Source organism: Pezoporus flaviventris, unplaced genomic scaffold, assembly GCF_033815535.1.
Source record: "Pezoporus flaviventris isolate CSIRO_AGI_PZ_B2104156 unplaced genomic scaffold, CSIRO_AGI_Pfla_v1 ptg000031l, whole genome shotgun sequence".
Lineage (NCBI taxonomy): Eukaryota > Metazoa > Chordata > Aves > Psittaciformes > Psittacidae > Pezoporus > Pezoporus flaviventris.
In genome coordinates this window covers 17298464-17322610 of record NW_026892579.1, presented here as the reverse complement: position 1 = coordinate 17322610, position 24147 = coordinate 17298464, and the positions used below count along the sequence as shown (strand labels likewise).

Below are 24147 nucleotides of genomic sequence, written 5' to 3'. Positions count from 1 at the left end.
TGTTTTACCTGAAACATCTACAACGTGGACCTCAAAGGCTTTTTCAGTTTTACTTAAACAAGAACAATGCCACTTACCTGATCTTCATTTTCTATTTTGTCGCTCACATCCTTCTTGCCTTCCCCATCTCCAATACCACCATCCTCATAATCATGGAACTGTGTTGCTCCCTCTCCAGCTTCATCTTCAAGTAATTCTTTTGGCAGACAAAACCCCTACAAAAGCAAACAAAAACTCAAAACTTTCTGTAGTAGTACGTACATCTTTTGGCTTAGTTTCTGCTTAAGACTTTCGTATATATTAAATATTTGCATACCATATATCCACTGTTATCTCTAATAACTTACCTTTTGGGCAAGCTCTGTAAAAATGCTAGTTAGAACAGAAAGCAATTTTCCAGTACTCCGGTGAGATGCCAGTGAAACAGTGAGGTAGAACAGGATAAGGTCTGAATACTTGCAGAGCATGGGCTTTAGACGCACCATCAGATAGCAGGACTGGTTGAAGAACTGCAGTTAAAACCAAAGAACAGCTGTCAAACACGATTATGTACGTACTGAGATGCATCTCAGAGAGGGTGATGACAGAGACTGAAAACAGATGCTCAAAACAAAAATATCAGTAGGTGAGTTTAAATACTATTTCTAGGGTTTCTGAAGCTTTTTTTTTTAGATTTTCACAAAAATAAAAACACCCAAAAGCTAAAACTTTCCCTTCTTACTAAAGGAGCACCTAGCTTTTGCACAATGGAAGAGTACTTATATTTGGCGATAATTTCTTACATGCTTGTAGTTGTAAGCTACTGGACAATAAGCAGTGAGGTATGTTTAAATACCGAAGTTTGCAATTCCAAATCTTGAGGCCCCTGAGCAAAAAAAAACCTCTTGAGAAGAGCAATTTTACCGTATGTTTATCTGAAGTGTAGTCTTCCCCATAAGATTTCAGGTTCTCCAGGAGTTCTGAAACTGCCAAAATTGCTTTCTGCACATGCAAAGAATCCAGATCAGCAGAGAGATCTTCATCCAAAAGCTTAGTTATATGTCCTTCTTTAACCACATCAAATGAGGCTGCATCCTCTTTGTTTGAAATACATAAAAAATATGGAAATCAAGTTAGACATCCTAAAAATGTTATAGCAAGCAAATCTAGAAATACCTCTTTTAAAACAGCAGTTCCCTTCTGTATTGGTACCTCTGCTAGACACACAATTTAAGGAATTTTTAGGATTTCATAGTTAAAGCTCTCCTCCTCTACCTCAAGTAAATGAACAAACTTACCCTCTGGAGATTTTTCTTCCTCTTTTCCACCTTCCTGTTTTCTCTCCACCAAACACTGGATGGCATACAGAACAACACGGATAACGTTTTCCACTTTTCCTGAGAAGTGCTCCACAAACTCTTCATCTGCCCATTGATTTCCTTTTGAACCGTAACACAGGCAGTTTTAGACAGAAATACATTACATTACAGGTTACTATGTTTCTCCTTTGCAAAGAGCATGATAAGCACTATGCAGTTTTTACTACATTAATCTGTAAAAGCTCCTTGCTAATCCTGACCTGCAACTATGGTGTTAAGAGCTGTCATCAACAGTGACTAAGGGGGAAGGGGAGAAATAAATTACTGCACAAATTAAGTATGGACTCAGTTTTGCAAGTTTGAATTTAATGAAGTGTTTCTGGATATCTGGATGATTTCATCAAATGTTTCTGAATATATGAATAAACATGGAGCCATCCTATACAAAAAGTTAGCTAATGAATTCTTGCATCTTTATCTGAACTACAAAAGGGGCAGAGAAGAATTGTCCTTACCACTGCACTCTGACATGGAAGCATGAAGCTGTGTTCTCCAGGCTGTGAAGTCTAAAGATGTATTATTAACTTCTTCTTGTATATAGTTTAGGCTCTTGATTAGGGCCATCTGATTTGCAGCTTGCTTGTCTTCCCCAGTTGGAAGAAATAGGGATTCTATGCCCTGTAACTGAGCTGAGACTTCCAGCAAACAACTCACAGCTGATGTGCAAACTTCAAAATCCTTCCTGCAACAAGAAATCCCGTAACACTGAAAGAAGGACACATCATTCAATGTAAGATTAAACCTTTTCTTGGGGCCAGATCGGGGGAGGCAGCTGATCTCCATCTTGAATTTACTAAATACAAAGTCCAACAAGAAGCAGATATGCCACATACACTCTCTGAAGTGGGGACAAAATGAGAGGATTATTAGTAAATAGCCTACAGATTTTTTTTAATTAAAATTTCTTCATTAAATTGACATTTGAAAGGAATTAATTGACCCCATTAACTAAGGAGCAATGGGGATGAAAACCCAGGAGACGAAAGATAAACTGAAGCCGAGATGAACCAATTTTTCTGACTTGCCAGGGGAGTAGGAGAAGGCACGTGCATTTGCTTCAACAGCCAGGCATTGCATTTTGCAGGAGATACAACAAACAGATACAAGCTTCAAGAGCACCTGAACACACTTTTAAGATATGCACAGGCAAAGATTTTCAAGATGACTCCATCTTGTATGAACATACAACATACAGACTCCATTTCACACACACAGACAACTCACCAGGAATAAAACAAGGTCTCACGTGACTGTTGTCTTATTTTGTCCACTTCTGCTTTCATTGCCTTCACATTTGTTAGCATTGCAGTCAATTGTGTAGCTACCTGCATCCATAACTCATCCTTATTTCGCATCCTGCATCCAGGAGGCAGTTGCTCCATTGTTACTGGAGACAAGTATTTTAGCTCTGAGGGAATTAGGTCAGCTATTCCCGTAAAAACATTTCCCATTTCAGGTCCTGAACTCTGAAGAATGTTTGTTTTGGCATCTGTCTTTTCACTGTCACTGCACTTTGTTAATTCTTCTTTTGGGCAGCACTGTATAAACCAAGACAGCTCCTCAAGAACCATCACACACTGCATGGAAAGTTGCTGCAGCTTGTCAGTCCAGTGCTGAATACTGTCTTGAGGAGGAAATGCTACGTTATACTCTCTGTCAGCAGTCAACCTAGAATCTATTTCCTGTATACAACTCAGGAGGTTCCTAGTCAAGAAGAAAGAAAAAAAGTTACAATCACTGAGTTTTATGTCACATTTCCCTTTTAACAGCTAAATCTTCAGACTAAATTCATAAAAGATCTAGCCAATATGGAATTATGGAATCAGTGGAAGTCAAACTTTTTTTTTTCCTAGAAAAAGCTTTAATTAGTGAACTTAACTCAGTATTGCTTATATTTGAGAACATACGTCCTGAAAACAGGGATTTCTGACCATCTTTTCAATCCATCCTTAAATTCCTGGCCTGATAGTCAAATATTGTTTGTTTTCCTCCATTAATAAAAGCAAATTAGATTCTGATACACCTGCATTCTCTGAAGTGCAGTGTAATAGCCAGCTCATAACAAACAATCTGATTTGCAATGAAAGTCACAGCAATGCAGACAAGTCTTTCTTTATTCCTGCAATTGTGAAGTTGAGGACTTTATGTTTTGGGCTTCTGGTTGGTTTTTGTGGGTTTTTTGCTTGTTTTTCCAAGCAAAAAAAGGCTTGTTTTTGCATCAGTAATCTTCAGTTTAGATGTCCTTCCCTGTACAAAGGAAACTGCTCCTGACCCAACTTCAAAAAGTTCTATGGATTACATTAGTGATGAACACAAATATGTAGAACAGTGGAGTTTGCAGTGAAACTGATGAGTCAAGCAATGGAGTGAAAAAAAAAAAAAAAAAAAAATCACGCTAAAAAAGATTTTCTATATTCTTTTTCTTTTACAGTTTTGACACAAGACCAAGCACCTCCCACCTCTTTAGAGTTTTTCATTGTAAGCTGTTGAGGTTTTGTTCATTTTGGCTAGAAGTGCCATCCAGATAATTTATTTGCTCGAGATCAAACCAACAACTTGAACACAGCCAAAATTAACTTAGGCCAATACCAAAACAGAAAGATTTAACAATCTATAGGTTTAATGGTTTAATTGTAATTATGTAATGGTCTTCATGTGTGTCTAATCTATTTTCCCAACTATTGGCTGCAATGACAAGATAAACAATATCTAACCCCTCCACCGCCCCAAACCTTTTCTATCTAGGGTTGAATGAGGGGAGAAGAGAAATGGGTAAGTAAGGGACAAGAATTTTATTTTCTTCTACTTTACATCTTTCTTGAACTGAATTGCTTACTGTCAAACTCCTTCCCAATGTTTAAATGTTGGAAAATCCAAAATACCTCAGTAAGATCCACTGTTCTGTCAACGTAGTCAGGGATCGTCTCTGCCTGACAAGCACCTGCATGAGGTGGGCAGTGAACCCTTTGCATCGCTCAATGCTACCTAGTCCAACATCCTAAAGAAAACAGATGCAGAAGAAGTGGGAGTGAACAGTTAGATGAATAAGCAGATAACAACATTCTCTGCACCTCCATTTCATTACACTGAGCAGGTTGAAGGATTATGGTTTAAATGAAAAGGTCTTAAAATGAAGACAAAAATCACTGTTATTACAGTTTCCTCATCTTATTTTTTTCTGCATCTTTTATACATGCTGCTCACAAATTCGATTTCAGGTAGCTTCTGCAACAGTGATACTACACTGCCCTTCCTCCTGCAGCAATTCTTATCAGGAATTTAGTTCCGATAGCAAAGCTACCTTACATAAATTATGATTAAAATCTAAAGAGATAACAATCTAAAGCTTTTACATACATGACTATTGCCAAAACCACTGCCACGACAACGCCGTACCAAAATATCATACTTTGTATCCCATTACAGAACACAGCATTATCTTACATCACCTTTTTGCTATGAAAAAATTCCATTCCAAGGTGGTAAAATAAAGTTTGCAGAAACAGGATTTCTATTTTTCCTGAGGTGTTTTTACCTTAGCAGGTGTTAGCAATGCTGTCTGAAGTCTAGAGTGGCGTGCAAGTGACCGATAGAAGTACTTCTGGCATCCATCCCAGGCAGAAGAAATCTCTGTTAGCAGCCTGACAGAGCGCAAGAAAGTTTGATATTAGCAAGCTGCACCATTTCAGTACCTCAGCATACTGGAACTACCAGGTCAGTTCTTCAACCCCAACACATTTGCTTACAATTTGTTATTTTGCAAACACACCGATGTTGTAGTTTTTTATTTTCTCCACAAGTATTCTAGTCTTAAGAAAATGTTTGATATTTTAAATAAACTAAGCAAACACTAAACAATAGCAGCAAAATCTCTATCTTTGAATATCATTTAACACTTGAATAGTGATTTTTTTTTTCTTCTCCCCATGCAGCTAAATCCAGCTTGATAGGGAAATCTTTATTTTTGCCTTGCTGAAAGATTGTATAAACTAAACCCTTACATCTGAGTAAGGCAATAAGCAGCATGTCTCAATAACAAAAATCACTTGCTACCAGAAAAGTAACATGGAAGCATATGAACGAACATCTTTTCTATAGGTAAGTTTTTCCAGAAATGCCAACTTTGAAATCTATGTATTTTCTCCTGAAATATCCCATTATTCAATGAAAATGAAATGAAGCAATCCTGTAAATTACAACTTATCTTTAGTAAAATATCAGCAGTCTACCTTCTAATACAATGCTAGCAAAGCATGCCAGGCAAAGCTGGACAGTAGAAGGCTAACTGAAATCTAGTTCCTAGAAACAATGAAACTGAGGGTAAAGTTGTCAAAAGTGCAAATTAAAATCAAAAAATAAATAAACAAAAAACCTCAAAACAACCAAATGTTTGCTCAGTTGGACATGCTACTGTAGTATGTAAAGGATTTTCAAACTGAGAAGTAATGGGAGAAAGGGAGGGGAATGCAAGGGTATATGTAAAATCCTAAATGAAGTACAGTCCAGAAATTCCACTCTAAATCCACATGCAATAAATTCTATATATTATAGCTGCAATTCATACAATCGAAGGGTTAAAAATACTGTGTACATACGTGGCATCCAGTTCATGTGTACGATTTACTACACCTAATGCACTATTCAAGTCCAGTGGATGGAGGTAGAGCATTTCATGATAATCTTTTGAACGAGACCAAGACAGACCTTTCCGGTATGACAAACCTGGAATGACATTTGAGCACAACATCCTTTTATGCATAAAATTCCTTCATATGAAAAATGTCACTCATACAGTTGGTATTAAGATACAAAAACGTCTGATGTAATTTTTTTCCTAATGCTGTCTGATTTTGGCAAGTCTTTGAACATGCGGCAAGTTTTGTAATGTAAGAACACGTCGCAGTTAACTATCTTTAGCCGAACACAACTGAAATAAGACAAACATAGACCTGTGTGTATAAATGAGGTTGGTGGCAGTGGCCAAGAGATAAAACAAAAAGCCTTGAACCTTTCTCAGGCTACAGCCTGAGAAAGTTACAGCTGTGTACTTTTAAAACTCTGTCTAAAGTAGCTCTCCTATTTTAGCTATTTTTAAAACTGGATTAAACAGCTCATTTCTTTCAGGGCAATTAGAATACTCCTTTCAATGCACCCTGAAGGTAAGCAGAGCCTGTAAGAAATGCTCATTAGCTATTTATGTTGCCACTTTTCCAAACAAAATGGAGAGCAGGTCTTAACAGCAACACTTTTCACTGCCTCTCATCATCCTTTATGAGAGCTGAGCTAGGAATTATCACCTCATTTTTAAGACATGAAAAGGCTGATGAAAGAGGAAGGTAAAGGTGTCACCTGAAACCAAAGAGAGCCCAGTAAAGAATTCACATCCCGTGGTTAATCAAATAGTCACAGAATGTCACTCCTCCAGCACAACCTTCACAGGGCAGCAATTAACTGCTAATTCCTTTGGTACCAGTGCGTGGAAATACATAGGAAAAGGGTATGTACTGGAAACTTTCTACTTAGATTCACCTGTCTTTGCAGTCATCTAAATAAAAAAGGACCTTAATATTCTGGGAACTATTTACTCAGTACACATCAACTGATTTAAGTATCATAAACTGCAAGCACTCAAAACTACACCTGTAGCCTACTCACCCACCCAGAAAGCATTTAGGATGTGTGACGCTATTTAACCTTTTATCAAAATCATGCCTTCTTGAAACCCTTAACTTCATGTTTCCAAAGGGGAACCATGAGGAACAGAAATCTCTCTCTTCCCTCTTCCCCCTCCTTTTCCCTCTCTCTCCAAACCCAAGAAGTTCTTAGGATCACTGCAGGCCAGAAGCTACGGCTTCCAAGCATTACACTCCATTCAAATTGAAGGGGAGGGGGGGGAGGGGAGAAAGCAAAGTTACATTAATTTCTATTTCTACCTATGACTTACAAGAATGCTGTCAGACAACTGTTTATTTAACAAGACTGCTTACTTCTGCTGTTTTCTGAACTGCTCACTGAGCAAGAACAGTTGATGAGTAATTTAATGTAACACCAAAGTAAAACGCAACCATTAATAGTTTGGGTAGGTCCTTTATCTTAAGACTAGTAGGGAGAAGCAATGGAGACTGGGCTGTTGATAATGATTCCCCATCAATAGACAATGAGGTCTCCATGGCTCAACCATGTCTCTGCCAATCTCATCTCTGCCAGTGTGTCAATCACTGGGAAATGGGCTCTCATTCTAATCAGCTAACTTAAACTCAGTTCTGGATCAGAGAATGTTTACAAGATGAGCTTCTTTCTTGTTTCTAAAAGCTGGGCAGTGACTTTGGACTGGAGATAAAGCAGATTTCTGTTTCAGAAAAGCTACTGTTGTACATCTAATGGAGTGTAAGAAAAAAAAGAAGGTATTTGAAAGGCCCACAGACTAGGCCTCAGTCAACAGATGAAGAGAAAGAGATACTTAACTGCTTCTACATGTTAGTAGCTCAATGACTTCAAGAACATAGTATTATGGTGGGTTTAGATGCATTGGAAAAAACAGTAAAATGCTTAAGAACTTTGTACTGTTAAACCAAGCACATTTTAGCCAAAGCTCACCTGTTTTAGCAAGGCTTTTGAAGAGATCTGACAAAGCCCGTTGCTTTTGCATCTGAATATGCTTTGCCTCTGATTTCTGCTTTTCCTTAGTTGCTGTCTGATCAAATGTCAAATTTTGCAGTTCAGCTACAGAAACAATGATACCACCTGTACAGAAGACAGCACGGAAAGGTAAGAGATGTGAAAATTCAACATATACAAAGCAGCCAGGGAAAGGCAGCCCAGGAAGGGAGCTATACATCTACACTTTCTCCTGATCTCTTGCATTTATGTTACAGAGGGCAATTATGGTATGGAAGTCATAAGAGTACTTAACCTGTGAACTGGTCAAGATTTTCCACCAGACTTAAGAATAAATTATTTTCTGTGACTGTTGTACACATTTTCTTCATTTTATTAGTAAGCTTAGGCAGACGGTACTGCAGAGATTCTGCACGGAATGTAATGCCATGCTGACATTCTTCTGGGAGGGCCTTCTGAGAAAAATAAACAGAAAGAAGATTATACACACATGCCAAAAACTGTTATTTAACCATCAAGAGAAATTATTGCAAAAATAAGGGAAAGTTCTACATTCATCTGAAACCACAAAACATGCCCATGTTAACAGTTCGACACCACCAGCATTTAAGGAAAATCACAATATATGCATGTCAGGCATACATCAGTTTTGAAAACAGCCAAACAAATGGAAAATGCTATGATCCTACTCTCTTGGGTGTTTGTTTTATAACTGCTTCAGGTCAGTTTCTTCAGCCTTCCAAGCTCAAAATCACGTTGAGCTAAATCACTAATGCCCTCAGGGCATTGGCTAAGAATATCGCTTTCCAGTAATTTAATTGCACTGCTAAACAACAACAAGATCAGTATGCAAATAGAAATTATTAAGTAACAGAACTAATCCCCAGTGTCTGTTCAATTTTGGATTGCGTGCATCTTGTTTAAGGAATGAAGACAACATGAAACTCCAACAAGTGAAACCGATAACCCTGTTAACTATCAGTAACAGGCTTACAAATCACCAACAAACCAAGCCCACAACAGAACACATTAGATTTTCATCAATTTCTGCCTCTTCACTCTACCCTCCTGACTGTCACAAGACAAAAGCAAGATCAGCCACCCTCCTGGTCTGAAGAAACTGAACAAAGCCTTGGAAGCTGAGAGTAACTGAGAATTTCCCACTCACTCCAACTTATGATGAGTTATGATTTTCTCCTTGCATCTTATTAATAAAAACTAATGGAAATTAGCAGGAATCTATTTTGGGAAGAAAATACTTGACTTCCTCTCTGAGCTGGAAAATTTAAGAGAAACACCAAAATGTGTGGCATGGGGAGTAGGATTAAACATGTACCAGCTAGTCCAAAGTAAATGTACACTGTACACAAGCTGTGTCAGCCAACAGGAAACATAGGACAATGCAGTGCATTCCCCTTTCAGAATTCAGGCTCAAAGTAATTTTATATATGCACAAACCTTATAGCTTCACAATCATTTGTCTTGGTCCTTGGTTAGAAGAGAAAGGGTAATAATAATTTCAACACCCAGTCCATATCACTGTACTAGTAGGGAAGGAACTAATTGCTGCAAGACAGTATGCAAGCAAATGTGTAACTGCCATCATCTTTATATTAGAGCATAGATATTGTGCCAAATCGATACAGAACACGCTTGTCTTTCCATGCTGCATTCCCACCCATCTGCAGTGTTTCATAACACTGAACACAAGACAAATCAAAAAGTTGATGATACACTCAGATTTGACACTTACATAAGATTTTTCTGCATAAATCAGTAAAAAGCAACACACAGATGAGAACACAGAAAATATCCTTCCAACACTTAGAATAAAGAATACAGTCACCTTGGCAATATCTGTTCTAGCAGACAGAATTTTTCTTAATGTGTTGTTTAGCCTCTGAACTTTGGTCTCTATGTTCTCAGATTCTTCCTCCTTTTGCAAGCAGTCCAGCTGCTCTTCCTTACCAATTTCCACCAAGGCAGGCTGACATGACTCACTCAGAACAACTTCAAACTTCTTCATGAATTTAAAGAGGGTCCTAAATACCAAAGGAAAGCAAAAATGTTACTGGGTTTTACAATCCTGGAAATCTCTCAGCTGCTGGAAAGAAACGTTTCCACTGTGTTACGAGCAGAAGAAACATTCTTGCATTAAAATCTAATGCATCACAGAGAAATCATCCAGAAGGAAGGTTCCAAATAAGGAATTTAATTTCAAGCTCTGAGTTACCTGCGTATTTTTTCAACTGACTGTTTTACAGCCCAAAAGCTGACATCATTCCACTTTGATATCTTCACAAAGTCCTATTAGGAAAATAAATAATCAATGCAATGAAGTATTTCCGTATCAAAGTTCATCTTTAAAGCTGATCAGCTATGATGATCTGTCAGTCTTAAAATGCAAGACATTTTAGTAGGTGAGCAAATTATTGCATAGGCATCTTAGTCTATTAATACGTGTTTATGTTGCACATAACGCTATGAAATCCAAAGGGGCTTCATTACTGGACAGAAACCTCCATGGCTAAATGGGACTGACCAAACGTTAAAGACTTCAACCAACCCCCCAGATTCAAATTCAAAAGCAAATTCTTGCCAAAGAAAATGTGTAGTATGGATTCAGTGGCCAACGGAGCGATTATATACAAATTCAAATAATATCTGCTCTGCTGGTCCTTTGACTAGATCAGTATAGTTTGAATAAAGTTTCCTTTTACCTTAAGTTCCTTTTCTATAGGTTGACGAAGTTCAGTGATTCTGGCCTGAACACACTCTGAAAACTGCTTATAATAATTGTATAGGTTCCACAGAATGCTGCAAAGAACGTCTAAAAGGGACAGACAACAAGCTTCTTTTAAAAATAGGATATTTTTCAGCATCCAGAGGAGATTTTTCTTTGTAATTATGAAGCTTAGCAACACCATAGTTGAGGTAAACTGACTGACAGTATTCAAACAACTGAAAATCAGCAGCATAGGCTTGTGTTGTATTTATGAGCTTACTGATCTATTTGGAAAGTCATGAATAGCTGATTATCAGGTTGTTGTAAAGAAGACTCAACACATGCAACGCTAAGAACTTACCCTTTTCTGCTACTTGAGGCATCAGCAAGACATGGCAGTGGAAAACTAGCAGTGCTTGGAGTCGTGCATGAAACTCTCCCAGTGTAGATCCTTCAATGAAAGCTTGTAGTGTGCTGACCAGTGTTTTCAGATCCATTTGCTCTGTTTCTGAACATTGCACCAGAAATTTAGAAAGAAAAGTGGGAAAAAAACAAAATCAAAAACCAAACCAACAAACCAAAAACCAAACAAACCCAAGCCAATGGCAAACCAAGAAACCCCTACATGAAAATTGTTATGTGCTCCTTGTAAACTTCCAAGTATCAGGTCTGTATTAGGAAAGGTTCACAACAAAATAGAAAAGGGGTAGGGTATGGAACAATTCTAATTTAATAAGTCAAATCAACAATCACTGTGAAAAAAGAGAAAGGACAAGAGGCAGCAGTAAGACAGTGACCAAGCCGGCCAGTTTCAGAGTGGATCAAGTATTTAAAGGCTGCTTCTTATTCTCTGTGAATGAATGGCTTTTTTTGGTCATAATGAACCACACTACAAAGTAGTCACTGCCAGTTCCTTAATTCCTCAAATCATGAAAACAAAAATGGATCTTAGAAGAATCTGGGGCAGAACACAGTGTCTTTAGAGCACTAACTATGGGAGAAGACAAGCTGTCCACTTGGATATGTAAAATAACTCAAGGATCTGAAACTCATCAAGTGCATTAATTAGCCATGAGATTGGAAGAACTCTGCCTCATGCCAGAGAATGTCACTTTCATCTTTAGTTTCACTGAGTTTTGGAGAGGCAAGGGACCGAGAGCTATATTCTTTCCTCTGTATTATGTAACATAAACACATGCAGAGAGATTTAATCAGAACATGTACCAAACCATACTTACTGTAAGAATTCTTTAGGCTTTATACAGAATGTTAAAAGCTGTTCAGCTAGAATATAAATGATGCCTTTTCCAGTTGCAGATGGAGGTCTCCTACCCTCCAAATCTGTTTGAAACGTTTATATGTGCATGACATAGACGGTTCTACTTTCTTTTAGATACTTTTTACAGAAATCTTTTTTAATTTACACTACCTACATGTGGCTCTATCAGAGACACAGGTGGCTCCAGAAATAAATACCAAGCCACGAAGTTTACTCTGTATGGAAGACACTATACTGTCATGGAATTTAATGTAAGGCAAGGAGAATTTATTGTAGGGCAAGAATTACACCTGAAAGTGCACTGCCAAACTCTGGCATTTAGGACCTTAATTATGCATCCTTCATAATTGCTGGAACTGCATCATACATTCATATAAAACCAGCACTTACCTTCTATGTTTGCCTCTGTCTGTTCTTGAACATACTTCTCAATCATCTGATAGATTGAGAACCAGTGCTTTGTGGATTTCTCAACATGCTGCTTCATTATATTGTCCAAACTTACCGACCAGCAACTGGAAACAATAAAGGAAGGGAGAGAAGAAAAAAATAAAGCAAAAATATTGTGGCAGTTTGGGCTCCAAAATGTCATAAACTTTATTCTCTGTTTCTGCTAAACTAATGGAAAATTTCACAAGGTGGATAATCTGCAGGTGTGCTTAATATGCACAGCTAACTCTTGAGGACCACTGCTTTGCCACTATTATTAAATATGAGAGAAGTGTGGGAACCTAGGGGTGATAAAAACAAAACTAATCAAAGCCAAGTTCAAAAGGCAGACTTGTGGAATTCCTGATGCTGGTGTACTGTGGGATAAAACTTCTACAGAAGACTAAACAATAATTTTTAAGGGAAAATTAATGGGGGTTGTTAAGACAAAACACTGCAGGCTCAGTAAATCCTGGGATGAAAACAGGAGAACGCTAGGAAAATACTAGGACCGAGTACTGTAGCTATCTGTTCTGATTCTAGTCCTCCTGAGGCATATACATAGGGTCACCATGGGCTGGACATGCTCATTCTGAGCCAGGGCAGTTGCTGACACTGCTACTAGGACAGCCGCACACACAGAAAACACACTGGAACACACAGTGATGCATGCTCCATCATTAAGGCAATTATGCATTGGAATGTGTTTCTGTATGGAGACAGAAGCTTACAGTATCTAAGAAAAAGCAGCAGGGAAGGACAGTTCTTACTTCAACTCCAATCTACGCCACTGAATAATCAGTTGTGTGACCAAATCAAGGTGTTTCCGCAAGGACAAAGCTCGACTAGCATTTTCCTCCCAGTCCTGGAGAGAAAAAAAAAAGTTCACCTTTATACAAAGCCAGAAATCAGTCTTTGCATGGCAAGACTCATGCAGTACTCTGGATTACATTTCTACTCCTTAAACTTATGGCATGGATCAAGTTCACTTCCCCAAATCCTGCCAAGCAGACAGTTTTCAGTTGTTTTTATTATGGTACCAATATGAGCAGGAAGTATAAAAGAGAAAATACAAGTTTCCCTTTGCTCTCTGCTTACCTGTGCCTTTGCAAGAAGAATTTCCAAGCCATTCAGGAACTTTGAGAGAGGACTAGAGAGTGGGAAACTCCGAATTCTGTCCATCACAACTAACAGCTGCAGAATGAAAAACAAGCATTCAGCCTATAGTAACTGACCTTTAACAGAAGCAGTCATGAAGTTCAGCTGATTTCTATTAGCATAACCCTCTCCTGCAGGAGATGAGACTACATATATATATATATGTATGTATGTATGTTTCTTTAATTTTAAACTGCTTCCTTGTTTTAGGATAAGCTCACTAGTTCAGTGAAGGCAAATGCACTCAGGGAAATTAGCATAAATGGCCTAATGCAAAGAGTTTCAATTGATTCTGAGTTTCTGCATTAGTCTAAGAAATACAACCTGAGGGCCACACAGGCCCTCTAAATGGGACCCAAAATATCTATTTTAAAGCACAATGAAAGAATTTTGGAAAAAACCATCCAAGAGCCCGAACAGCAAAATACCTCAGGAATCTTTCAGGAATAGTAGACTGAAGAATGCTTAATGCTGTAAGATCAGAGCAGGCAGTGAACATCACTTAACATTTCATAACTCAAATAGAACAGTTAATAATACCTAATGACTTCAAAATACCTGCATAAGTAATAGACACAACATTTAGGCAAGTGTATACATACACATGTCTATACACGTACTTGCACGCAAATGAAATTCTAAAATGTTCCACTTTTCCCCAAACACTTGTTGAGGTCTTTCTACCTGCACAAGTACTGGATGCTCTGGCCATTCCTGAAGTAGCCTATTTACTTCTCTAGCAAAGCTATCAAGTACAGGTTGGCACTGTCGGACTTGCTGAATATTAGGATGCTGGTAGAAGTCATATGGACCATCTTGCTGCAGCACAAGATCTGAAGTTAGTTCCTCAAAAAAGGTATTGTGAAGAAGAGTGCTAGCTAGAAGTTGGCTTCCCAAAAGAGTATCATTCATTTCAGCACCTAGGAAGCAAAAAAAGGAAGACATTACATGTACTGTCAGTTGAACGGATGTGGGGGATTTTTTTCCTGTATCCCAAGCCTCAGCATGTTATGTATTACAAGGACGTAACAGTACGCCAGACATAAGCAATGAGATGGGAGTATGGAACAAAGAGACATACTTAAAGTTTACATTCCCTATTTTATAAATTTTTTGTATAAAAGTAAAATCAGCATCCTAAGGGTGGGCTGTGATCCTATCAGAAGACCACAGTTCCTCTCTGCATAAATTCACATGGAGGAGAGTTACAACAAAATTAGTAGCAAGGCTCTGTGAAAAAGTCATCCAAGATATGCACAAAAAAAAAATTAAAATCATATATATTACACCTCAGGTATGAACATAAACATAAGTTACTGTAGAAACAGCTTTTTCTTTTTTCTGCTTTTTCTTAACTGCACACATATACATTTATTAGATTAGAACTGAAGTATAGCTCTGCTTTGAGAAGCTATGATCCTGATGTCTCAAACATTGTTAATGATTTACACTTCAAGCGTGCCAAAGTTCAGAGAAAAAAAAAAAACTAAAAAAAATATCAACCCTTGGTTTTTTTTTTTAAATATAGAAGCTCCATTTAAACCAATTCTTCTATGAACTTAATTGCAAATTTTACTTCTGGGAAATTTCTGCAAGTACATCATCTTCCACAGGATTATGCAGATCCAAGTGATTAAAATGTCTGTAGCAGGTTATTCAATTTATTCTTAAACTGTGTTTGTCTAATATATTAAAAAATGGAATAAAAAAAATCCATAAAAGAATAAAAACCAAAGCATTCCACTGAGACAACTCTAAACATGGGGCAAATTCTTTAGAAAAATGAAATCTGGTTTTATGCACTTTTCCCATAAAAGGCCTGTCTCATGACCTGCATTATGATTAATCTGAAACAATTAATTACAAAGCTAGACCTGCACATCTGAAATATTGCTAGCAATCTTACCAATTAAAGGATAGAATTGTGACATCAGGCATGCACCAGTCTGATAGCAGGAAATAAATGTACTGAAATAATGTTTGGCTTGATGAGAAGGCAGACTCTGTTGATACCACAGGGATCGAGCAAAGTTTAAGCACAACTTTTGATGAACCATCACTACTGTTTGCATAGAGCTCTTGGACAACAGGGCTCTATCAACTTCTAGCTGGTCTTCCAATGGATCTTCAGTTTCCATTTTTTCTTCAAGGCTTGGTTGAGCTGTGATATCTTCAAAGTCCTGCAAATTATGTGAGAATCAAACATCAATCATAATTTCTTCCTTTAATGTCTCCCCTCCCCATCAGTACAATGACACACAACTTTCTCATGGCTTTCTGTACTGCACAACATTGCTTGGTGAAGTCACACTTCAAAAGTTGTTCAGTAACACAGGACAGTTAATACTGAAAAAACCCTCAGTTTTATTTAATCAGCTTTAAAGTTGATTAAATACTTTAAGGAGATCAGCCCTCTTCACATGTAATAAACCCCCAAACGACCCTACTTGCTAAAATGAATCAAATTCCAGAATTTTACAACAAATAATTATATTGTCATTCAGTTATGGAATTTGGGATTATTCAGGCAAACCACAGTACAGTTCAAGTCTGGAAATTAATTTCAAAACCGTCCTACAACCAGAAGGTGTAGTAAACTAAAACCACAGTACTTGATACTGTCCTATCAAAATCTACCCCACAATTTTTTTTGGCTGACGGAAAACTTGTCTCATTTTACTTAAAGCATGTATTTTCAAGAGCTACTTCAGACATAATTTTGGGGTTTCTTTCCAGAGTGACAGTTGTTACCTTTTCATGAAGAGGAAATCTCCTCCTAAACTCTTTTTCTTCCTCCTCTTCCTCAGTCAGTCCTTTCCCATGACTTTTACTTCTGTATCTGTACAAACTGTGTTCCATTGCTTCCCGCTCTTGGGCACGGCGTTCCTGTTCATCCCATTCATTTACAATTGCCTAAGGAAACATAAAGCATCACACTTTTATACAAAATCACCTCAGATTTCAAAGGGGCAGCACATATCTCGTTTGGCTCTTTCCTCCTATACAACAGTGTAAATCAAAGCCATCTAACCTTAAGTGAAACTTGTGGCTTATCTTCTTAAGCCAATGAGGAAAAAGCACAGAAAACAGAATGAAACAGAGTGCTTGGCCAAATTCTAGTCTCCTTTCTTAATTATTTTGTAAATCAACACTCTACAAAGTCTGGTTTTGGTTTGTTTTGCTTTTTTGTGTGTGTGGTTTCGGGTTTTGTTGTTTGGGGTTTTTTTATATAAACAAAATCTTTGGTAACCATTACAGGCTATGATGTTACCTGACAGAGATGTCTAAAAAGCTGCAGGGATTTCTGGTCCATCTCTCCCCTGAATAGTACATGGCATTGAAGATGCAGCAAAGCACTGACAAGGAGCTGTTCCAGAGTTGGGCAGGGCTGCTCTACTCCCTCAGATTCTCCTTCAGAATGCTTTAGAGAAAACTTTTTAAGTCCATGAAGGACCTCAACTGAATTCACTGAGCATAAAATTTCTGCACGAGCAAGGTAACTGGGGAAGGCACGGCCAACAGAAGGAAATGCCAACAAAGAAGTGAGGAGGTTGGTGAGATCAACTGGACACACAAATCTTTTGAGCACTGCATAGACTTCAGAAGCCACTAATCGCATGCCATGTTGCAACTGTAAGATGGCAGCTTGCAGTGGAACGATGACATCAGGGAACATAGCATAGTCCTCTGCCAGGTGTTTTCTAAACTGATGGTGTGATTGTTGCCAAGATGCTTCCTCATTTAACAGTTTTTGTATTGCCTGGAGTGATTTTGGTCTTTCCCCATGGAGGAACTGCAGAAGGCGGGCTGTAAGATCTTGGACTGAAGAAACCCGTGCTATGCTGTTGATGTACTGGTGAGCCTCCTGGTATAAGCAGTCATAGGGTGGAGCTGGAGGCCTGAAGGCCTTATTTCTGGAAAGACTGTTTATTTGCTCCTTCAACCTTTGCATTCTTTCATGCAACAGCCTGTTAAGAAATAAAATTGACCAGTTTAAACATACAAACTTATTTCATATAAATATGTTTAGATATATCCTACATAATAGGTATATTAAAAGATGCACCAGAAATATTCTGCTAGTTTGTACGACACAGCAAATAAGGAAAAACCAGAAAGTGACACCCATACAACATGCATATGCACTTCTCTTTCCCACTTTGGACTCCCTCTGCCACTTCAACAAACTCTCATTACTTTTTTTGCTTGCTACCTGACAGCTCTGTGAGCATTAAGGAAAAAGTAGCATTACTGGAAGCAATTGATAAAACTCAGCCATTCAGGACTTGCTTTCAATGACTATTATTCTCTTTAAGCAATAGCACAGAATTATCAGATCCTCTATGCATATAACACTGAAATAAAAAACTTCCATAATAGTGGAAAATAATAGTACTCAGTTTTTATCTCCATGTACAAGGAACACAAACCTGCACAAAGGAGAAGTCTGTCCACTCAAAATTTCCTCAAGTTCCTCAGATAAAAAAACCAAAAGCAGACAAACAAACAAAAAAACCACAACAAAACAATGGCTATAAATTCTGAATGTCAACAGCGGTAAGAAATTTAATTCACTCACAGCACCACAGGCAAAGGCTGTTGCTAAAATACACATCTGGAGATTTCTACTGAGTACAATCATTCCAAGAATTCTGCAAAATAGCACTGGCCTCTACCAAGGCCTTGAAGGGTTACAGTTATAGACACATTCCATCTTATTTCAATTTGTTAATAACATTGTCACATGCTAATGAAACCACCATAATTTAGAAGTATGGTTTTATTTTCACTTCCCAACATAGCTTTTTATCAAGATATAAAGGCTGCTGCTTTAATTGTTGCATGTGTAGCAGTACAAAGTGTGTACAGGCACTTCCTCAGTCACTAGAGGTGAAGAGAACAGCTTCTGTGTTTTTACCACCTAAATATCCAAACTGATACTTTAAAATCAGCAACCCTTATTTCCGTAGAAAACACAAATGCTGTAAAGCCATAGAGAAAAGCTTTGAAGCCCAAGCACCTGAAGATGAAATTTCTAATTTAAAAGAGAAGAGTTAACTTTCTGAGATGTTACCTGAGATGGGGATGAATATAGTTGCTGACTGCTTCATCTTCAATACTTTTTCCTGTATGCAGCTGGGATGAGAAATCATTTGTTTTCCATTCACACTCCAGCTGGTGTAACTGAAAAGGAAAGAATAAACCACACTGAAGTTCTGGTATATTGCCTTGGACATTAAAAGTAGTTTTAACTGCATAGTTTGAAAATCATGAGCAAATATTTGCCCAGGAACACCCAAACCAAACTCCTTTGCATTGATTTTATACATTACAGAGGTAAGAGCCAAATCGGCTCCATACTTACCTCTTCTTTTGCATACTTGAGCTTGTAATCCCTTTTAACAGCCGGATCAAACCGGGTCTGTGGAAGCCACACCTGGATCTGCAGCAAACCAATATTCACCCAGAGGCTTCCTCGCCAAGCTGTCTCTGGTAACTCCTTAAGCCCTTCCCCAAAAAACTGCTGCAAGCAAGTGAGCAGGAGAAACACGAATTCTTTAGGAAGTAACTCCTGATCAATGACGCTTTTAAGTATCTTGAGAAGGTACTCATATGCAACAGGATCCTTGACGTAGAGCTTCTCACAGCACTCCAAAAATTCCCCTTGAAGATCTACGGGAACCAGATCTACCAGGGCAGAGAGCTGTCTGCTTAGCACTATTCCCTGTAGTTTAGCATCTGTGTGTCTAGAGGCAAAGGAATGAGAAAAGTTTATACATAGTAAGTAAGCTTGTTATAACATGCCTGATTTAAGTGCAAGAGAGGTTTTAATACCTAAAATCTGCTATCGAAGACACAGCCAGATTGGTCCACACTGCTGTGCTGACTTCATGAAGCTGCTGTGCTCTCTCCATCCATTCTCCCAGTGTCACATGGGATGATGACAGAACAGGAAGCCCACTCACATCCCACTGGCTTGTCTTGCTGCTGCTAGTTAGAATTTCAAACAAGCACTTTGAGAAAACGGCTCGGGTCAAAATACCTGGGCCCTAAATTAAGAAATTAAGAGTTAGATTGTTCAGATGTAACTTGCACTGACTATGCTAGAACTTAAAGTATTGCTTTAGAAAGCTGCCGAATTATTTAATAAAAGAGTATTCAGCTTAATTATTTGATTAGGCTGAAGAGACAAACCTTCATAGAACAGCTCATATGGGATTTAGAAAAGTTCTTTTCCTCTGTTGCAGGTAGTGGCCTCCAAGTCAACCAGTAGTCTGGGTCTGTGGTGAAAGTACTGCTCCAAAAAGATACTAACGCAGCATTAACTAGTTGAGATGACAGGATAGACATTTCTACATGGGATATCTAAGGAGAGAGAGAGAAACCTAGAGCTGAGAATAAGTTACAGGGAGCAGAAGAGAATCAAGCACATAGACACACCAACAGTACGATAGTTTTTCAGTAGCACAAGATATTCCTCAAGATCCTTTTCAAATTCACATAGTGTTTGCTTGCACCTCTTCTCAAACAGTAGACTTCCTCAGGTCTGCACTGCCTCCTGTGCAACATGCAGTGTGTATACAGAGCAAGTTTTCAGAAAAAAGCCTCCAGTCTATGACTGTGCAACCTTTTGTTACAATACATGAGGTTCCATAAACATGAAACAGGTAAAACTACCCAATGTTCTGCTCTGAAGCCATTTAAAGTAAATCTGATGGTTTACTGAGCTTTGTGGGAAGACAACCACCACTGTATCAGAACTAATATTAACCAATCAGAATTTCTCTGACATACTGAGTGCTCTACAGAAAAAGCATCATTTTTCAGCATAAAATTACTTTGAATACATAGATATAAGCAGGCTGACATCTGCCGTTCAATCTCCTGTTTCCATTAGGTCACAGGTGGATGAATGAAGCAACATTAAGAAACTAGACCATACAGAGTTATGTAATTTAAGACTTCACTGTGTTTTATATATGTTTTAATTACATTTTTTGCATGCTCACAGTTAATAGCCTTTCTCATTAAAATAAGGAATAATTACTGTCAGGCACAGGTAATAAAACCGCATGGCGAAAGTCTGACACGGATATACCTATTTTGAAGAGTCTGTTGCAAACTTCTGCAAGACTAATTAAACTAAAATTTGTTCTTACTTCTTTAAGGTGTAACAAGTGCCACAGTCCAGACAGCTGGTGAGAAGCAGCTGGGGTCAACTTCAGGGAAAAAGTTATAAGCTGAACTAGATCTGAACATATGCTTAGTTCTTGACTGCAGGTGTCCCTGTAGTAGGGGAAACAAATACAACTAAGTAAGCAGGGCACATGAAATAAATCATTTGAATAGTAAAACAAATTGAGAATGCAGGGGAAGTCACAGTAGCTAAGACTCCCTGAAAGGTTAAATGACAGCATTTTAAACACCGAAGAAGAAGCCCTCAAAAAACTTGCATCCTTCACGGTTGGCAAAATCAAACAAGAAGGGGAAGAAGTGGAATCTTCTCTACCTATAAGCTACATGCTCATCCAAACAGACAAAACATTTGGGGACAAACTGTCTTCCAGCTTTACAGTTCTTCTGAAAATCAGAACTTAGCTGAATTCAAGAGTGAATCAATGATTTTAGGAGTCTAATTGTACAAAAAATTACTTTCACTGAAATCCATAAATGAAGAGCTCTCTTTAAAGGAATGGCAAAACAGTCAAAAAATAAATACACTTGGCCCCTTAAAACAACACTATCGCTTCTTAAATTAATAATGTTAACTAAAACTATGAGTATGTGTGTGTAGTTTACACAAAAGGAAGCACGGCTGTTAGTGTACCTTCTCCATCACCAGGTCTAATTCAGTCTTTCTACAATAGCCTCCAGAAATACGGTGATAAACATCTTCATATTAATTCCTAATATGAAGGACTGTTCTATTTCATTGAAAAGTAAATATTATGTATTTCCAAAAGGAAAATAATATGTACTATTCACTAAACACAAGGTTTTAGTTTTCATCCATCTGTAATCCATTCTACCATTAATAAAGCAATTTCTGGAATCTGTTTATCCAAGGGGGCTTGGACATTGTCATTCCTATATGTGCATCAGTGAAGTTAGAAAAGAGGAAAACTACTTTCTCAATATGACACTAAACTACTCTTTTGCTCATACCTTTTATAGATTGACAAGTGCAATTCTGCATGCAACGGAGTGACTATATATATACATAAATATATATAAACATATGTATGCACCACATATACCTATCCACATACATACACACAGCTATATATGTAAAATATATGTACACACATACACAAATTTACATACAAATGTAAAGCACTGAAGTTACAGCTTTTAGGTAGGGTTTCTGAATCTCATGAAAGGAATATAGGATTTCCTTCGCCAGCCTTTCTCTCACCTTCTTGTACAAGCCTTGGCCACATAATCTGTTGTCAGTTTGTACTGCCAGAGGACGCTGATGTATTCCATCGCAGGCCACAGCTGAACCCGACTGCAGAGCTGGTTTAACAAGGCAGGGTCTGTCTGGTTGGAGATGGTATCTTCAGTAAAGCTTTCTTCTGAATAACTATACATAACTCCTTCTGCTCTCAGCTGTGAATGTACAGCTTTCAAAAACATCTTTAGTTGACCTGTTTGACAGAGTGCAAGAGGCACATAAACTCATGTACTGCATTTCTTGCCAGTGAACGTTTCACAACCTTCCATTTTTAGATAAAAAAAAAAAAGAAGAACGGAGATGGCAGAAATCATCTTGTTCAAAAGCGTTACCTACCCAGACTAACATCTTCTAAATGATTTGCTCTAATTATCAGGCCATCAGCTTGCAGCAATGCTTTCTTCATCTTCCATCCAGTAGCAGCAATTTTGAGACAGCACATTTTTTCCTGCCATCTACTTTCTCCAAAGGCCAGTCTTAGTTCCAAGATGTTAAGTGGTTTGCTGAGAACTTTTAACTGAGAAAAACATTCCATGCCCAGTTTATCCTGCAAACATGAAAAGAACAATTTGTTTCAGCAGCTCTAACAAAATAACAAACAAGATCTGTGACTGCAGCCACAACTAGTATTTAAAATTCACATACACCTGACTGAAGTACAAGTATATATAAACTAACTTGCAACAATAACTTCACAATTCTTTTGTAGTCCTACTCAATACAGCAGGAAGAATGAAACTGAAGTAGTTGGCTACAATTCCTCCTTGAAGTTTTGGGTTTTGTTTTTTCTTCCTTCATGAAGAAACTATATAGATTATGCAAACAATACTTCAACATAGCAACTTGCCTAAACTAAGAGCCCTAAATAGACAAAATAATGAAACTGCCAGAAGCTACTATCATTTAAAAGAAACTGCAGTTTACACCTGCAATTTCAATACATTTGGATGCCTTGAAAAATCTCCCAAACCTCTCAGAAAGCATCAAATGTTCTTCAGAGACCCACAAGGTAACTGCATTTTTTGAACAGCTGATATCTTTGAGAGATAAGGTCATAAAAACCAAGGTTACATTACTAATCACCAGCATGAGCCACCTACATGACTAGTTGTGCCCTGCTTTTAAAAAGGGATTTGCATTGTTCAGAAAAATTTATTGTGAGATTTTTTTTAAACCATTTGCTGAAATAACTTAAGAAGAATTCAATTACTGTCAAAGTTAAGAGGCCTTGTCTTGGTAAGTCATAAAGCAGCCCCGTCCTATCCTGTATAAAAGGAAGTACATGGTCTAGTCTACATACACATATATTCACTAAGTAAGCAAGTGGCATACTGGTATTCACAAGTCTCCAGAACAGAGCAAGAAGTAGTATTTTTATGCTTGGGCACCACCCTCTATTAAATGACTGCTATCTATATAAAGCATAATAAATAGCAGAAGTGCTATCTGGTTAACTGATAGATTTCACACACACAAAAAAAAAACACACCCCCCCCCCCCCCCCCCAAAAAACAACCCCACACAAAAAAACAAATTAACATATACTGAGATTGTCTTTTTTAATCAATCTGACAAGTCCAAAAGGAATGTATTTTTGTTGGCCTGGAAAGCAAGTGCTGTAAATCTTCATGGTCATGTCAAAGCATATTTGGATATTACTGTAAATACAAGTGTTTTTTTTGTAAACAGAGTACCAATACCTTAAAAGGAAGAGGTCTTCCTAGAGACTTCTGTAATATCTTCATATTGGCAGAATTTCCAGTAGGATTGCCCAAGCAGCTCTGAATGTACTGAGAAACAGAATGAATTTCCCTGGAAACCCTTGTAGACAAAAAAAACCCAAAAATTAGGGGGTGTGAAGAGAAAAAAGTCCACTCAGTTAACCCAGAATTTCAAGAAACAAGGCAAAAGGATGCACAAGAAAAGTCCCTTCTCTTATCCATCCCCTGAAGGATAAGAATTTTAGATGATCACTTGGGCAAGCCCATGTGCTAAGAAATCTGAATTTCAAAAATTAACAGCTATTTAATACATTGTACTTGCATTGCTAACGGCATGCAATTTGGATGCTAATGCTAAACAATGCTAATTAGCTATAATAGTAAAGAAAACATACAGAGCTCTA

General features: G+C 37.8%; 1 protein-coding gene across 1 annotated transcript in view; it reads right to left on the bottom strand.

Moving 5' to 3' along the window:
- The window catches only part of MDN1 (midasin AAA ATPase 1), a 102840-nt gene that overhangs the window by 17053 nt on the left and 61640 nt on the right, over positions 1–24147 (bottom strand). The window contains exons 55-84 of the mRNA XM_061460297.1: positions 23723–23843; positions 22359–22569; positions 21984–22215; positions 20728–20854; positions 19763–19933; positions 19403–19617; positions 18933–19314; positions 18642–18751; positions 16839–17535; positions 16319–16480; positions 15474–15747; positions 14252–14487; positions 13508–13603; positions 13180–13274; positions 12371–12495; positions 11063–11209; positions 10697–10806; positions 10210–10283; positions 9823–10018; positions 8272–8431; positions 7956–8102; positions 5954–6080; positions 4894–4999; positions 4241–4356; positions 2583–3062; positions 1814–2040; positions 1270–1418; positions 904–1074; positions 348–509; positions 78–215 (exon numbers count right to left, since the gene is read on the bottom strand). Of these exons, the coding sequence (XP_061316281.1) occupies positions 78–215; positions 348–509; positions 904–1074; positions 1270–1418; positions 1814–2040; positions 2583–3062; positions 4241–4356; positions 4894–4999; positions 5954–6080; positions 7956–8102; positions 8272–8431; positions 9823–10018; positions 10210–10283; positions 10697–10806; positions 11063–11209; positions 12371–12495; positions 13180–13274; positions 13508–13603; positions 14252–14487; positions 15474–15747; positions 16319–16480; positions 16839–17535; positions 18642–18751; positions 18933–19314; positions 19403–19617; positions 19763–19933; positions 20728–20854; positions 21984–22215; positions 22359–22569; positions 23723–23843 (5764 nt within the window). The remainder of the gene's footprint in view (positions 1–77; positions 216–347; positions 510–903; positions 1075–1269; positions 1419–1813; positions 2041–2582; positions 3063–4240; positions 4357–4893; positions 5000–5953; positions 6081–7955; positions 8103–8271; positions 8432–9822; positions 10019–10209; positions 10284–10696; positions 10807–11062; positions 11210–12370; positions 12496–13179; positions 13275–13507; positions 13604–14251; positions 14488–15473; positions 15748–16318; positions 16481–16838; positions 17536–18641; positions 18752–18932; positions 19315–19402; positions 19618–19762; positions 19934–20727; positions 20855–21983; positions 22216–22358; positions 22570–23722; positions 23844–24147) is intronic.